Source organism: Acomys russatus, chromosome 13 (genome assembly GCF_903995435.1).
Source record: "Acomys russatus chromosome 13, mAcoRus1.1, whole genome shotgun sequence".
NCBI classification, from domain to species: Eukaryota; Metazoa; Chordata; class Mammalia; order Rodentia; family Muridae; genus Acomys; species Acomys russatus.
Genome location: NC_067149.1, coordinates 58,478,443 through 58,494,479, shown reverse-complemented (window position 1 = coordinate 58,494,479; position 16,037 = coordinate 58,478,443). Strand labels below are relative to the sequence as shown.

The following is a 16,037-nucleotide window of genomic DNA, read 5'->3' as shown; positions in this document are numbered from 1 at the left end:
TCTGCTGTGTTGCTCACCTCATTAATTAGTGTCAAAAGATGGCTTCATTGGCTCCTTAGGAAATGGCATACCTTCGTGCTCAAGTGGGAGAGCGTCTTTTTTTGAAGGGACTTTAAGGAGAATTACATAGTGTTCAAAGCAGACCTCTCGGAGGTCAGAGTCGGGGTCATTTTGAATAGTCGTTTGCTCTGGACCCAAATTATGGAAACGCGAGCTCCTCTTTTGTGTTCTTTGGATAGGAACCTTCGTATTAAAGTACGTCTGGTTAAGCGATTTCCAACTGCAGGAAACCTCCCAGGAATTAACTAACCACAGTAGCGAGAGACAAATGTTCTCGAGCCCCAGCCTGGATGCCACAGGAATGAGAGACATTCTGCTTAGAGTATTAAGAACAAAGCAAAAATGAGAGGATTGAGAGACTCTAAGCTTAATTGGCTGAAGCACAGCAGCCGCTTCCCAGGCCCCAGTGTGGTCAGCAGTAAATATGGAAGGTCAGGCTGTGATCCGAAGTTCCCCAAACACTAGCACCAGCCACCATCATAGCAGTATTTTTAAAAGAGAATAGTAGCAGGGCTGGAGAGATGGTTCAGAGACTAAGACCACTTGCCGCTCTTGCAGAGGACCTGTTTCCAGCACCCCTGTCCGGTGGCTTGTAATTTCCTATAATTCCAGTTCCAGGGAATCCTCTGCCCTCTACTTAACCTCTGTAGGCACCTGTGGAACACACATAGACTCAAGCTCACAAACATATTAAAGAAGATAATAATCTTTCATCTTTTTAAGGCACCAGTAGAAGCCTGGAGAGATGGCTTAGACTCCGGTCACATAAAAGTCAGGGGTGGAGGTGTGTGTCGGTAATACCGGCACTGGAGAGACAGAAAGAGGTGAGCTCCAGAGCCAGCCAGCCTAACCAAATCCTTGACATTCTGGTTCAATGGGAGACCTTGATACAAAAAAAAAAAAAAAAAATTGTGGGTGACTGAAGAAGATGCCCACTTCATAATGTCATATCATTACTTGCTGTACTGTGTATCATGTGTTGCGTGTGTGTCTTTGTGTGAATGTGTATATGTTGCAATATACACACAAACGTTCTCTCTTCACTTAATTGGTTTTGTTTCTTGTTTATATTTTATCTCCACTCGTCTCTCCTCATAAGCGTTTGGGGACACTGACCAGCCCTTTTTTGTTTGCTTATCGTTCTTACTATTGAAAACGAGCCTCTGTGTTGATCCCAGGGAGAGCCATAGGTCAGCCCAGGGGAGAACTGTCAGCTGGCATGGATGGCCACATTGACCCGCTTGGTTGAAAGGTGCAGCCTACAGTAGCATCACAGCGAGGGATGGAGCCACAACTCCCATGATTTCATTTTCCTCTTGAGAGAATAGGATTCCGTTGTCCGTACATAGCACCTCCGTACAAATCTTACTAACTTGGTGGTCTGTTCATAAAAAACGACTTTCTGGAGGTGAGTAAATGCTCTCCACCCTCCTCTGTCCAAGCAGAGATACTGCGCAAGACTCTACAATTCTCCTCTACTTTCTTTCACTGCAGATAAAACTAAGTCATGCCATTCAGTTGTGAAACAGAATCCAGGAAATAGCTCTCAAAGTTTTTCATTGTTAGACTTTGGAATCTGAAGAGATTTTTTTTTCTTTGCAGCAAATGGTGATTGATGCCAGCGTTTGTCCCTCAAATGAGAGTAGTTCACCCCAAACTCCCAAGGGGATGAAGCAGGGCTCTCACCCCTGGCAGAGGGAAGGGAGCAGAGCAGGAGCCAGCTCTCGGGTGCTTTAAAATCTCCCTCATTAACTCAACATCACAAATAGGATTTAAATAATTTATATATGGACCAGCCCAAACTCAAACTTACTGTTGTTTGTGAGCAATCCTTTGCAAAATAAATTAGTGATATTAAATGCCATTTCAGAAAGACAAAAAATGTTTAATTCATCAGAAGACAAACTATTTTTAATCTGCTTCAAGTAATTATAAATGGATATTGTGGTGTGACCTTTAAATTAGTCTCTCTCAATGTTTTCTACTAGCTGTTACTTTTTCTAAATCTGACCAAAAAAAAAAACCCTTATAAAACTAAGTTTCTAATTATTTTGTCCAGGGTGTGGCTTCACATTGCTAAATTTGCCACTATAACTCCTAGGGAATTTTCAAAGTTTCTTTAAGTCCTCTTAAAAAAAGAAAACGTACTCTCAAAATTAAATCATTTATGTGCCTTGGAAATATTACCACCCAAGTTAGGAACAGGTGAGTGCAGGAACTGATCAGGCGTGGGTGGGCTAACAGGGAAGCCTTGCTTGCAAACTTCTCACCACACGGCCTGTTCTTATGTTCTCTGCTGTACTCATTTTCTCTGTGTTCCTTCCTTCTCCCTATTTTTCTCCCGCCGACATTTGGAGGTGCTGTCTGGAGTCTTTCTTTCATTGAACGTAGCCTGCATCACTAATGGGAACAGGCTTCTGGGTTGGGTACCAGGAGAATCCATTTAAGATCCCAAAAGACAAGTATCCACTGGCCACAGCCTACCACATCAAACCCACTACACTCATTTGATAGTTTGGGATTCATTTTGATTAATGAATTCCTAATTTAAGGAAACAAAATGTTTCTATTTAGTTTATCTAAATCACAATGTTAACAGATACAAATATCTAATTTACAAATATCTTGGCCTCTCTCCTTCAATCCTGTTTCTAATGAACTGGCTTTTAAAAGTTTTTAAACACATGTTTATTTTCTTGTGAGAACTTGTTTCCCCATTTCCAGGGGAAAATATGTAGGAAAAAAAAAAGTTATTTTCAACAGCGCCTTTTATTTTTCTGGGAGACTTTTTGAAAGATTTGTGGTTTTGCCAATCAGATTTCAGTAAGCTAGCAGACACAGTATTATCAGAAGAAATGAGGGGTGGTAGAAACATTAATTGCTGTTCTATATAGCCTGTTAATTATATATTTTTTCCTGTAACATAATATTGTATACTCTAATCATATTTCATAAAGATTAACTTAAAAGAAGGAATAAAGTACCCTATAAAGAAGATGCCAATACCGTTTAGCTGTAATTCCCCACATTATTCAAGTTCTAAGATAGCTTTAACCAATCTATCTTTATTAATTGTTTTTAAGTTTACATACAACGTCACTGGTTTCATTATGACATCTTCTATATAATTACCACTGTAGCTTGTTCATCTTCATCCCCACTTCCAGTCATTCTCCTCCCTCTCTCCACAGTTCCCTCTCTTCACTGTTTTTCCGCCTGGCTCCAGCATCTATTCTCAAACCTTCAGCGTACCCCTATCTTAGCAATGGGCCTACTCTCGAGATGGTACCTCCACTGCCTTGGTCCAAGTCATAGGATGACATGACGGATGGGTCTCCTCTCCAATCACTGTCTTACCAAACTCCCAGCCAGATCTGCGGCATGTGAGGGCGGGGCTTGTCTTGAGGGCAGCGCTGTGGGGTCCTGCACCTGGGATTGCAGAGCTGATTTTTTTGGCGAGGCTTCTGCTTTTCTTCTACTGCCAGCGAACCCCAGGCTGGAGCCCTGTGTTTACTTCTTGGTGTGCCGGCTGCGCCTTTCCGCCGCATTTTCAGTTGTTCCATCACTGCCTCTGTGAATTTCCAGAGCTCTTCCATCCTTTCCTGTTTGAAACAAAGTCTGTCCTTCTCACACTGGTTTGTTCTCAATTGGATCAGATGGAGGCAGCTTCACGTCTGCCATCTTACCGGAAGTATGGAATCCATCAGGTTAGAAGATGATGGAGATAAAGATCTTAGAGGCAAGGGATGTACTGGTGGGACAAAGTTACCCAGGAATTCTCAGAGACAAAAATACATAAGCAAGAGGCCAAGAATTCATCCTCCTGCAGACACTCTCTACTTTTAGTAGCTAGGAAATGAGAATGATGCTCTGAAAACCTGCCGCCATTTTAAAACACGCTGGTGATTGGAAGGCATATGGACTGGGGTTGAGGACATCTGGATGTGACAAAGTTTAGTGGGAAAGACTGTAAGCTTTGTCACATCTGGATGCTTTTTCTCACCCTGTCGTCTGATCTGGGTAAAGGCACAGGGCCCTCTGGATGACACTGAGAGCATCAGATGGGCTGTTTCATGTTTCCACCATGTTAGTGGGTATCACTTTTTCTAAAGCCGGTTCTTTGGAACAATATGAAGACAGAAAGCTGCCATCATGCCAGGCTCTTGATTTGCTGACAAATGCTGGCAGAACTCCTTCAGCACTCCTGCCACCCACACTGCTGAGTCATCACTTCAGGCAACTACATGGTACCTCAGTAGCTCTGTGTGGCCAAAGTCAAATTAGCATAGGGTTTGCTAACCTCGGCCTGACCCTATTAAACCTGTTGGAGTGTGACTTAGGCCATATAGAACAAATCTGTTGGCTGGGAGCCCATCAACATTGTGAGTTTCTTACTCAACAAGAAACAAGCAGGAAGGGAAATTTATTTCAGCTCACTTGGTCTCTAGTAGGGACTTATGTAAGCCAGGGCATGACGTGTGGCTAATGCACAGCGGAGGCTTCGGACACTGATGTCACTTCAGAATGTCATGAAAAGACACTGAACCAAAAACAGAAGATCTGGTCTCTGATCCTGAACATGAGTGTCACTTCGGGAGATCACTTAGCACCCTGGGACCCGTTTCTCTCCAAAATAAGAGTTTTCGATGAATAATTTTTCACTTTACTCTGAGTCCCAGCAAGCTCACATTCTGTGTGATAGTACAACTTTGGGAGCTAGGTCACTGGGTGTCCTGGATGTCAAACCACATCTGAGAAACAAATCAAGTAAACTGTTACCATTTCCAACCTTGATGGGACTTCAGAGAGACAATGTGTGCTATGGGCAACATTTCTGCATTGGGCTTCCACTTAAGCCAGTGGGGGTCACTGTGTGTGAGAGTATGGCACGTGTGTAGAGAAAGCGGTGACTATGGGGGGGGGGGTCTCAGATTCTTACCTAGACTTCTATGTGGAGGTTTCTACACTGTAAAACTAATAAAGTATAGTCAGATCTAAAGGTAATTTGATATTTTCAGTTTTCATGGGAAGTTGAATTATCCACGTGATCTTATGAGCTAGCGTTATGTCCACATGTGGACCTCACTCTCCATTGATGTGGCTCATTTGTGGGCAGGCCTTGCTAGGTGTCATGTCAGATTCTCCTTCACTGAAGCTCAGAATTAGGCAGGTCTCTTGCCTTTATATGGTCAAATCATGCAAAGACCAGTTTTCTGAATGTTCCCTAATTGCAAAGTCTCATGTTCAAATCACAGTTTAGACAGTGTTCTTATTGACAATTTCATTTGTTCATCACAACGTCTGCTTTCTCTGGTAGCTGGAGGTCAAATGACACTTTCATTTTGAAGAGGGATAAGTGAGTCTAGGTGCTGAGGTCACATGTAGAGGAGTGACGTCAGCCATAATCATCCTCACTCCTTCCTTACCAGCCCGTGGACTGATGTGCCCTGCTGTTCAAAATCCACCCTTGCTCAGGCTAGTATGAGTTTTCAAATGCCCTGATAGCCACATGGTGTCACAGCACAGGTAGTTTCTCAGAAAGAAAACACACACACACACACACACACACACACACACACACACACACAGTGAACAATTAATCTGTATGCTGCTGAAGGACACAAGTGATTAGAATGTAGCTTGTAGAATATTTTGTATAGTGCCATAAAACTTTGCCAATGGTTTTGATAAGTGTGAAACATCTAAGAAGAGCTTAGATAGGTGAAATGCACAGAGAAATGGGCGAGAAAGAACATATCAGCAAGGCAATGATTTCTACATGAGATCAGGACATGGAGACAAAGTACAAGAGATGATTAACTACAGGGCAGTTTCAGTGCTTTCGAGTGGGTTTTGTTTTCTGAAATGACAAATTTCTGCCTCTATATTCCCAGCCCAATGCTGTCCCCACCCCCTTCAAACAGTCATCGTGAAGATGTATACCAAACCCATTTGTGTTACTTAGACATTTAATCATTTCTGAAACTTCTATAATTGCCTTCTGAAATGGACACTTCCTTTTAAACATTTTAATCATGTTTTTAGATAAAGGCAGAATAATTTATAGCCATGCCTGGTGAAGAGGTGGGTACTTCAGCTGGTAATTTATTTCCCCCTTTTCCTCTCTTCCTTCCTTCTTTCTGTGTCTCCCCATTTTCTTCCTTCTTTTCCTTAATATCTCCCTCCCATCTTTAAAAAAAGAAATGGGATTAAACTATTTTTTATTGCATAATCTTTCTCTGAAGACCTCCAGAAATAATTCCAAGTAGTTCATTACATTTATAAGAATAACCTTTTTTATTCAAGTTCATGATGGCAGATGCTTCTATTGTAGTTTGGTGGTTTAAAATGCTGTTTTTGCAATTATATTCCCTAGAATGAATACTGTAGGGATTTGGGTTGCGTTTGGAGTTGTTGCCAACTACACGAAGCCTGAATATTATCTTCAAAGTAGGAATAAACTTGGGGAAGCGACAGTGACTGAGCCAAGAAGTGAGGAGTAGAGCAAGGGACGAAGAAGATGCTGTGTGAGCCCTGAGCTGAATCAGGGATGCTACATTCTACTGACTGAAGATGCTCAAGAAGAGGAGGGGCTTGATGGCATATGATGAACATGTAAAGAACCAGGATTCTAAATCCTGTGTTGCCATGAGAACAAGGATGGTGTGGTAGGAAGGCTATGGCGTAGAATATTGCTTAAAGTATTATTTTCGATCAAAATCAGTAATATAATATTGAGCAAAGAATTTAATATTAAAATGACAGAAGCAAATGAGCTTAGGGTTTCTTTATAGATTAAAATAGATTTTTATAAGGGATATCTTCATACATGTCTCCAAAAACTCGAAAAATCCTTAGATAAAAGAAAGGGCTGGACTAAGACCATAAACTATCTCAAGAAGAAACAAGTGTTGAAGAGCTGCAAAGGAGTGGAAATCAGTTTCAAATGAGGCAGAATCATGAGATGACTGCCTTGAGGGAGGAGGATACCATAGTGACTTCCCACATCAATAGGAGCATTCAGAAGAAGCCTCGGCGGCCAAGTCAATGATACCATGGTGGAAAAAGCATCAATTGTGAGAAGCAAGCTAGCTGACCTGAAAAGTCTCTGCTCAAAATTCTAGGAATTTCTATTTTGTGGCAATTTTTTATGCTCGCTGCTGCATCTGTAAAGCTGTATATGATGGAGTCGTGGTAGACTTGCTAATCCCAGACAGAATGAAAAGTACCACTACTCAGGGTTAGGGCGAGGGGTGGGGGCATTCATGCTGCATAGACATCTTTACAGTTGCCTCAAGGATCTACATTTCTGCAACCTTGCCTAACCTAACATAGCCGGCAACAAACAGCTTTCCCAGATGCATGAAGAAGAATGAGAAGAGCGCCCCGTGAGCTGCCTCCTCGGCTGTGTTGGAAGACATCTAGTTGGTTCCTTCACAGAGACTCATCTCCCAAGCCACATCAGGCTCAATGTCCTGGGGTAGCATGCCGAGGAGCACAGAACTTCATTATTGATTCTACAGACATTAATTACCATCACTCCAGTTGCACTAATGCACTTGTAATGAGCAGGCCTGTGGGAATTCCCAGCTGCTTCTTAGATCCAACAGGCAGCAAGGGACAAGGTGGGCTGGGAATGAGCGTCCTGCAGGAAAAACTATTTAATTGGTCTGATAGCCATTGCTTCCAGAGTTTTCATTACTTTATGCTTCTGTCCCCAGAGCACTGTGTGAAAGCTTCTGTCCCCAGAGCACTCCCCCCTCCTTTCCTTACACTCAGTAGTTGTTGCTCATGGTACATCCAATAGACGCCCTGGGTTCCAGATGCTTCCGGCCTGCCACACAGTGAGCTAGCCTCACAAATAAGGGCTGAACAAGGCCTTTGTGAGAATCTAAAGAATGTGCACATAGCCATTTTCTTTTCTTGTCTCTATCTCCTCCACCCCTTTGTTCCACCTTCTTTTTTGAATAATAAGTGTTAACCTCTAATGAGCTCCTCCTATGCAGCAGGCCCTATAGTAAGTGCTTAACCTAGTTGCCCCATTTAAGTTTACAGACTTAATTTGGTGATCTTTTTATTACCAGACTCTGCAGATGGGGGGGGGGGGGGGGGTGGGGTAACACAGCCTTAAAAGTCTAAATGGGGCCTGGCAAGATGACTCAGCAAGTCAGTGCACATGCTGCCCTTTTAGAGGACCTGAGTTTGATTCCAACCCACTATCATTACAGCTCCAGGACACGCAGTGCTGCCTTCTGGCCTCAGCAGGCACCTGCATTCATGTACATATATTCCCCACATAGACAAGTATGCATAGGTACAATTTAAATTAGGATAAATCTTTTTCTTAATTATTTGGTCAAAGGCAAAGCCTTAGACTGAACTCAAATGAGCTGTCCTTTTAAATTATGATATTATGTCTTCACATGATTCCTACTGTAAAAGGTAGATGAGTATTGTATAGCCAACAGGAATTTAAAGAGTAGCAATTGACTAACGGTCATCTGTGTCCATACCTCCTGGTCTGTCTCCATATACCTTTCTGTCAACCAAATTGCCTTCTGCTTTCAGATGCTTTTTTTTTTTTTTTCCTACTTTTAATCATCCTTTAATTTTATCGTTACAGGTATCTGATCAATGTCACTTTTGAGGGGAGAAACCTGTCCTTCAGTGAAGATGGCTACCAGATGCATCCGAAGCTGGTGATAATCCTTCTGAACAAGGAGAGGAAGTGGGAGCGGGTAGGACATGCATGTCTCTGGCAATCCTTGAGTTGAGTCGTGAGGCAAGTGCTAGGTCTAACCTAACAGCAGGGGTATACAATTTTGAAATGATGTAAAGAAAAACACCTCTTGGTTTTCTAGCCTCAGGAGCAAGCTTTTAGAGCTTTGAGAGTGTACGAGAGAAGCCAGGCCTCGGGAATGCATCTTCATTCTCTTGGTAGTTCGGCTAATCACAAGTTTGTTTTCTTTATGTTCTGAGTAACGTCTATCAGTGTTTGCATTGCTTTCTAACTCATGTCTGCTTTAATGGGAGATGATACATATGCAATCCAACAAATTTGCTGAAGAAACCAACTAGGTAGTACCAGTCAGAACTTCTGTCTTATAGTGCCTGAGGAAGCCCCTAAACCTAGCACACAAGCAGAAAGGCTGGCAGTGTTCTCTATGACTGAAAACTAGTACACAAGGCTCTACTCAGAATCTTTCCTGCTACCAGATAATCAAAGGCCTTGCAATTCTACCTTTAGGTGGTAAATGCCATTGCCATAACTGCTTACCCACTTGCCTATTTAGGACACTGTGGCAGAGGGGGAGGATCTTTTAACTACTCAGTCTTTCAGTTTCCTTACCTATAAAATGGGAATTAAACATATTGGCATCTATAAAACACTTGGAGCAGTGCCTGGCAGACAGTGACATGCAGTAATCATTGGCTTTAGTTGTTATTCTAGATCCCAGGTTAAATATCTAAGAGTAGCCACTGGGGTTTTTCTGCACATGTGTTCCATTGGCATTTGTCCCTTGAAACACTCCAACAAATGGTTCTGAAAAGAAAATAACACCGGGAAATGCTACTACCGCTTTCAGTTAGGAAGAATCTCAGAATGTATTGGGAATTGAAAAGTTCAGATGTATCTTAGAACAAGGAGGTGTCTTTAACTTTATTTAACATGTCTTTTCCCAAAATACTTTTAATATGAGACTGATCTCTTCCTAATAATATTATTCCATGAAAATCACCCTGCATAACTGATTTAAGACTATCTCCATAGTTGTTGTGGGCCAGTTAGCTGAGAAGAGATTTCATGATGTCAACACAGTTCTTTTGTTGTTGTTTTGTTTTGCTTTGGTTTTTTGTTTTGTTTTGTTTTGTTTTGTTTTTTGAGACAGAATTTCTCTGTGTAACCTTGGCTGTCCTGGGCTTGTTATGTAGACCAGGCTGGCTTCAAACTCACAGAGATCCTCCTGCCTCTGCTTCCCTGAATGCTGGGATTACACGTGTGCTCCATCATGCCCAGTTGTCAACATGGTTCCAAATAGAGTAGAAACCAAATTGGTTGATCAGCATTCTGTAACTGTGACAATGTAATGAGACACACCAACTTCCATAGAGAAAAGGAGTCTTACTCCATGGCCTTCTGAACCTGTAGACTTAGGTCTATGGAAGTGGTTCTCAACCTGTGGGTCATGACCCTTTTGGGGGTCAAATGACTCTTTCATAGGGGTCGCATATCAGATATTTATACTACAACTCATAAGAGTAGCAAAATGAAGTTATTAAGTAGCAACAGAAACAATTTTAGGGGTTGCTACAACATGAGGGACTATATTAGAGGGTCACAACATTAGGAAGACTGAGAAGCACTAGTCTATGGTAAACCAGAGAAAACAGTGGGGTCATGTTTCAGGGAAGACTTGCTCATGCCATGATATCTGGGAAACAAAAAGATACTGTGACCCTGATATACTTTCAAAGGCACATTCCCAATGACTTAACTGCCTCCCCCCTAGACCTCACATCCTAAAGGTTCCATCATTTTCCAATCATGCCATAGGCTAACACCAAAGCCTTTGGTGTGTGTGCTTTGGGGGAAATTCAGTGTACATATTGTAGCATCTGACTCTCTTTAAGACTGAGCAGCCAGAGACAAATGCTCCTGATTCACAGTGTTGTCCCAGAGCCCCAGAGAGCTAAGTTATATGAATACACCTGTGAACTAGACATTTGTGACTCAGCCAGGAGAACTCAAGACCCAATTTTAAATATTGAAGGGCCTCTGCCCATCATATTATTGTTATGTCACCAGAGCTAGAAGATTTAAATCATACCCGATGATTAAAGTTATTCTAATTTGATCAGAAAGAGTTGAACCCTAGACTCGTGCTTTCCACCCTAGTCAACCTACTTTTCACTGTTCCTGTCCAGGTGCCATGGTTTCTGAAGTGTTCTCATCCCATGCATTTGACAGGTACTTCTGTCTAGCTCTAGAAGAGGAGTTACTAATGCCTGGGATTTCATGCATAGACCGGGTGCCGTCCAGTTGGGTAGCTTTTACATACTTGGGTCATGGGAACTGTTTCAAACAGCTGGCATTTCAGAACTGTCCTATGACAGTCACTACTACTTAGAGGCCTGCTGAGTTCTCTTGTTTCAGCCCCAAGCATGAATTCTGGGACCCTCAGGCTTTCTACAACCAAATCTTCCCTCTGGAGGATTAGATCATTTGTAGCATCAGTTCTACCTTTGTTCTCCCTCGTAAATGTAGAATGAGCTTTAATGGGCTTCTTTGCCCTGAAACCAGACTTTGCCCATTCATGTGGCTGCTGGAATGAGCTTTCTAAAATACAACTATATATTCTTTTCTGGCCCAAGCACTAGGGATCGCTATGGTCTGTGGACCAGGTCTACATTGTATTTGTTCTTGCATTCAAGGCTCTGCTTCACCCTGCAGTGTTCGTCGCCTTTTCCTTACCATTGCCTGTTCTTGGCTCCTTCTGTTCTGAGACTGTGCCCTGGTGTATCCTACTTCCTGCACAAGATGCCACATCTCCTTTTCCTGGAAGGAGTGAAGTGTACAGTTATACAAGTCATAGATGTTCTTTGAAGTCCAATTGAGATGTTGCTGTCCTCTTCTCTGATCCATAATTGTGGTACACGTTCTTACCTCATGGACCCGCAACTTTGGTTCATATAGCGTCATTCCAGCCGCATCATACCGGCTTTGCACTAGGATTGTGTGCGTGCATGCTCCCGGAGAACAGAGGCTGTGTCTTTCTTTCTATCATTGTGTCCTCAAAACGATCTGGGTGTGTGCATTGCATAAAAGCAGCTCAATAAATATTTGCGGAATGAATGAGAACCATTACATAACAAGGAAGTCCAAAATCCATCATTAAGAGTCCAAGTTTATGCTATTGCCCTTGATATAATGGCTGTTTTCTTTTTAAAAGGAGGAATAAAATCTTTATGTTGATTGAGTTTTTATGGATTATACTTTAAGTGCACCAAAGGAACTCACTCTTTAAAGAAAGTCTGTGGCTAATCTTGTTGTTGAGCTGGTGGGGAGAGGTCGAGATCATACACTAGACTTGAACATTTGCATATCAAATTGGTTAAACCAGGTAACATTTCTGAGGAAAGGTCCTTAATGATAGCTGAATTTACAGGGCTATGCAGCTCCCAGATTCAGAAGCCCTGGTTGTTCACAGGCTAGAAGGGGGTGGTAGGACCAGCCTCAGTCCCAGGATGTGGCTGGGTATGCTGGATGGGTTGGCCTTATTCTCTCACTGTTGCCATGGCCCCCCGGAATAGGAATATCACTCCCAAGCTACCCAGTGTCCATTCACCAGGTCCCCTACGGTCCATGAGAACTTAGTGACTGTGCATCTTGACCAGTAGGCATGATGCTGAGCACTCTACAGGGAAGGCTTGGGTAGTAGAGAAATTAGCAGGGGGTCTGAGGGTGTGTGCATTCACTCATGGACACACACACACACACACACACACACACACACACACACATTCACATACACACACCTTTCTTTGAAAGAAGGGCCAACAACTCCTAGCCTGATCACCTGCTAGCCCTGTAGCCTGATCAAGTAATTTGCTTTTCTTAATTGCTTTCTAAAATGACAGCTTTAAAGTAAAAACAATCCAGATCCTCCACAGCTCAAGGTTTACAGATTCACCCTACAAATAAGGAGAAGCTTGGGATGTTCGGAAGCACAGGAGGTGAAGGGCACGGGTGTCATTCTTGTTCTTGTAACTTAGGTAAAGTGTCCCCAGACAGGCAGGCCTTCCCCAGTGACCTGTGCTAAGGTAGTTGCCCAGCTGTTCTGTCACAATAGTCCAATTTAATTTTCATCCAGTATACTTTTTTTAAATCCAGCGCTCTACTTATTCACTTGATTGTTTGTTTGTGGCTTATCTCTTCTCACCGGGATGGAGGTTCCATGGAAACAAGGACCTCATTCACTCCTACAATTGTAACCCTCACGGCAAGGGCCTGCCTCAAAATGAGCATCCAGAGATCATTGTTGAATAAATGAAGAATCTATGCACCTGAAAAAGTCAGCCAGCCACCTCACTTCTAACACACGTGTGTGTGTGTGTGTGTGTGTGTGTGTGTGTGTGTGTGTACATGCACACGCATACTTCCCTTTAGACAGGTTGGTTCTCAGAGGACATGATGAGACCTGGTGCGTCCCCCCTTCGGAAGAGTGCTGCCATGCTTGTCAAGGACTGAGAGGCATTTTGGGACCTCGGTATCCCCCAGAGGGGTCTGTCAGCAGCTTTTACAAGGAGCTGGAGGAAGATTCATGACATCGTAGGTGTGAGGCTTGTGTGGTGGGTTTCACAACATTCCTTTGGGGTTTTAAAAGTAATCCTACAGCTGCTTATAAATTTGGATCCGTTGGAAAGGCGGGAGGTCAGCACAACCTACTTTATGGTTTCGGAAGTCAGAAAGAACTACATTCAGTCCCCACATTGCTGTTTATCAGCTGCCTAAGGCCAGCTGTGTGGCTGGTATTACCCGAGTCTATTTCCCTTTAGTGAAATAGGCGTTTACAGGAAACCATTGTAAAGATTAAATGACTCTTTATAGTCAAACACCAATTAATAATGACTGGAGCACAGTCAGAATTCAACAAATGTCAATTGGTGGTCACCATCCTTCATGGGGAACTTCTTAAGGACGTGTTTGCTGTGGTCAAAAGTCATGCCAATTGATAATCCAACACAAAGCAGCCCCTTCTTATCATCTCAGCACTGCTATCCAGCGCTGCTATTGTTCTGAGATTCTGGAACCCTCCCCAGAGCAATCACTGTCACAATTTCTAATGGATTGCTCGGAAAGTATTCCAAACACATATGTCTTTGATGTATTGACTCAACCTGCTTCAAGGAAGGAAAAAAAAAAAAAAAAAGGAATCGAATCTGCTCTTGGGAGCATTTAATGAGGTCCTTTGTAAGTCATGGGTAAGAGAAACGGGGCCTAGAATGGCAGAGATCTCTGGAACTGAATCATATTTACAGAAAGCCAATAATAGCTCTCTGCCATTAAGGAATGTGGAGTGGGACATCTAAAAAGGAATGTAAGTTGGCTGAGATGACACAGACCTGTAATTTCAGTACTCAGGAACCTGGAGCAGGAGGGTCATGGATTTGAAGTCAGCTTGGGCTACACACAGCAAGACCTCTCTAAAGCAAAGCCAGGCAAACAGAAATCCTGAATATACATACATACACACAGAGACACAGACACGTGCATGCATGTAGATATGGCCTGGGAAGTAGGAAGGGTAGGGAGTGGTAAAAATAATAGCGATAATTGGGTGCAGAGTGGCTCATTTGTAAGACTCTGTAAGCGGGGGGACAGCTGCATAAACATGCATTAAGAATAGCCTGGCACAGAGGAGCAGTTGAGCTGGCTCTCAGGCTGCTGTCTCTATCAGAGCCTCTCATGATTTGCTTCATTGCAACTGCTATCTGCTTCCATTTAGTCGTCCCTAAAATGGGGATAATAAAAATGAAATGCAGCGGGTGGGGGTGTGTGTGGCTGTTCTTCTGAGTGATGACTTTAAGAAGTGATGATGGTGCATATTCCAGCTGGAAGATGTAAACAGACCTCAATGGGACTGTCTTGGTCAGGACTAAAAGAGGTGATGCAGTACTCACATCTGTGCTCCTCTCGGTCCCCACAGAGACGCCAGAGATGAATTTTGTAACTCCGCCCCCTCTCATCTGCCTTCACCTGACAAAAGACGCCCTGCCACAGAGAGTGAAGCATCCTTGGTCTGTTTTGTGTCATTTTGGGAATGCCAAGAACCCATAGTGATCTATAGCCTGTGATGCTGAGACGTCACAGCCAGATCTTCCTGTGAAGGAAGTGTAGAATTGGGGGTGCATAGCATACCATGCAATGCTCAGCCTATGACAGTGAGAGGAAAAAAAGGGTACCAAATGTGAAAAGAATTACCCCCAAGACTTACAACAATAACAACAACAACAACAACACTGTAAGATGGGGTATGCTACAGGGTGTGCCTAGGATGAACAAAGGAGGGAGCAGAAGCTACTGCCTGTGGCAGCTGCACACACAGTAGACAGCACTGGCTCCAGGTATGGGTGCTCTGTGACACTTGTACACTAATGGCCTTCTTCCCCCATGATCAATCAAATGATACTGTGAGAGAGGCAGATTATATATATATTGGAATTGAACAGTCTTTCTCACACACCCACTCTCAAACTGGCAGACGGCTCATGAACACAGGAACCACCTATGTTTTCATTCTCCTTGCACTCGGGTGCCCAGATTGGTGTGAGATGCTGTTGAGTGGGCCAGCAAATATTTGGGGACTGCTTGATTGCATGTGCCCAAACTCTATTCTGTCTCTCAGCCTTACAGGTATATCTGTGTTTGATCCAGGCTCCACAGAGAGGGGCAAAGGGGTGGCACAGAGCTCACGTCAGAGGGGAATGTTCTGGATCCACTGACACTGTATTGGACAACATACTATTTTCACCATCTCTGAACTGAGTCCTAATATGCTTCATTATATTAAGAGATTAGAAAGCAGGAGCCATGGAAAAAAGCAATGGCAATTCAGATCGTCAAGGGGGCAGAAGGGGGCAGCAAGGTGCTGGCTTACTCTCTTCAAATGAATGGAGAATTATCCTGCCAAGGGCAGAGATGTGCTGCTTGGTTCCTCCTGAGGCAGAACCAGAGTAAGTGGGCTTAAGATCAAGCAAGGGATTTATGTTGACCACAGAAAGAATTTCTTAATAGAGAGAAGGGCTGAGTTCCCAAACTGTTAATAACGCTGGGGGATGACTTTGAAAGACCTCAGCAATGGTTAAGTCTTCATTTCTCTGTGATGTAAACAGCGATGTGTGAACTATGACTTTAAGAGCCTACCTTCCTTTGCCTCCCTTCCCCTCCCCTTCCCCTCCCCTTCCCCTCCCCTTCC

The 16,037-nt window shown here is 43.2% G+C and overlaps 1 protein-coding gene across 3 annotated transcripts in view; it reads left to right on the top strand.

Annotated features, from left to right (window-relative positions):
* Grin2b (glutamate ionotropic receptor NMDA type subunit 2B) overlaps positions 1-16,037 on the top strand; it is a 454,116-nt gene that overhangs the window by 317,671 nt on the left and 120,408 nt on the right. For all 3 annotated transcript variants that reach the window (XM_051155469.1, XM_051155468.1, XM_051155467.1), the window contains exon 4: positions 8,684-8,798. In XM_051155469.1, coding sequence (XP_051011426.1) covers positions 8,684-8,798 — 115 coding nt within the window. The remainder of the gene's footprint in view (positions 1-8,683; positions 8,799-16,037) is intronic.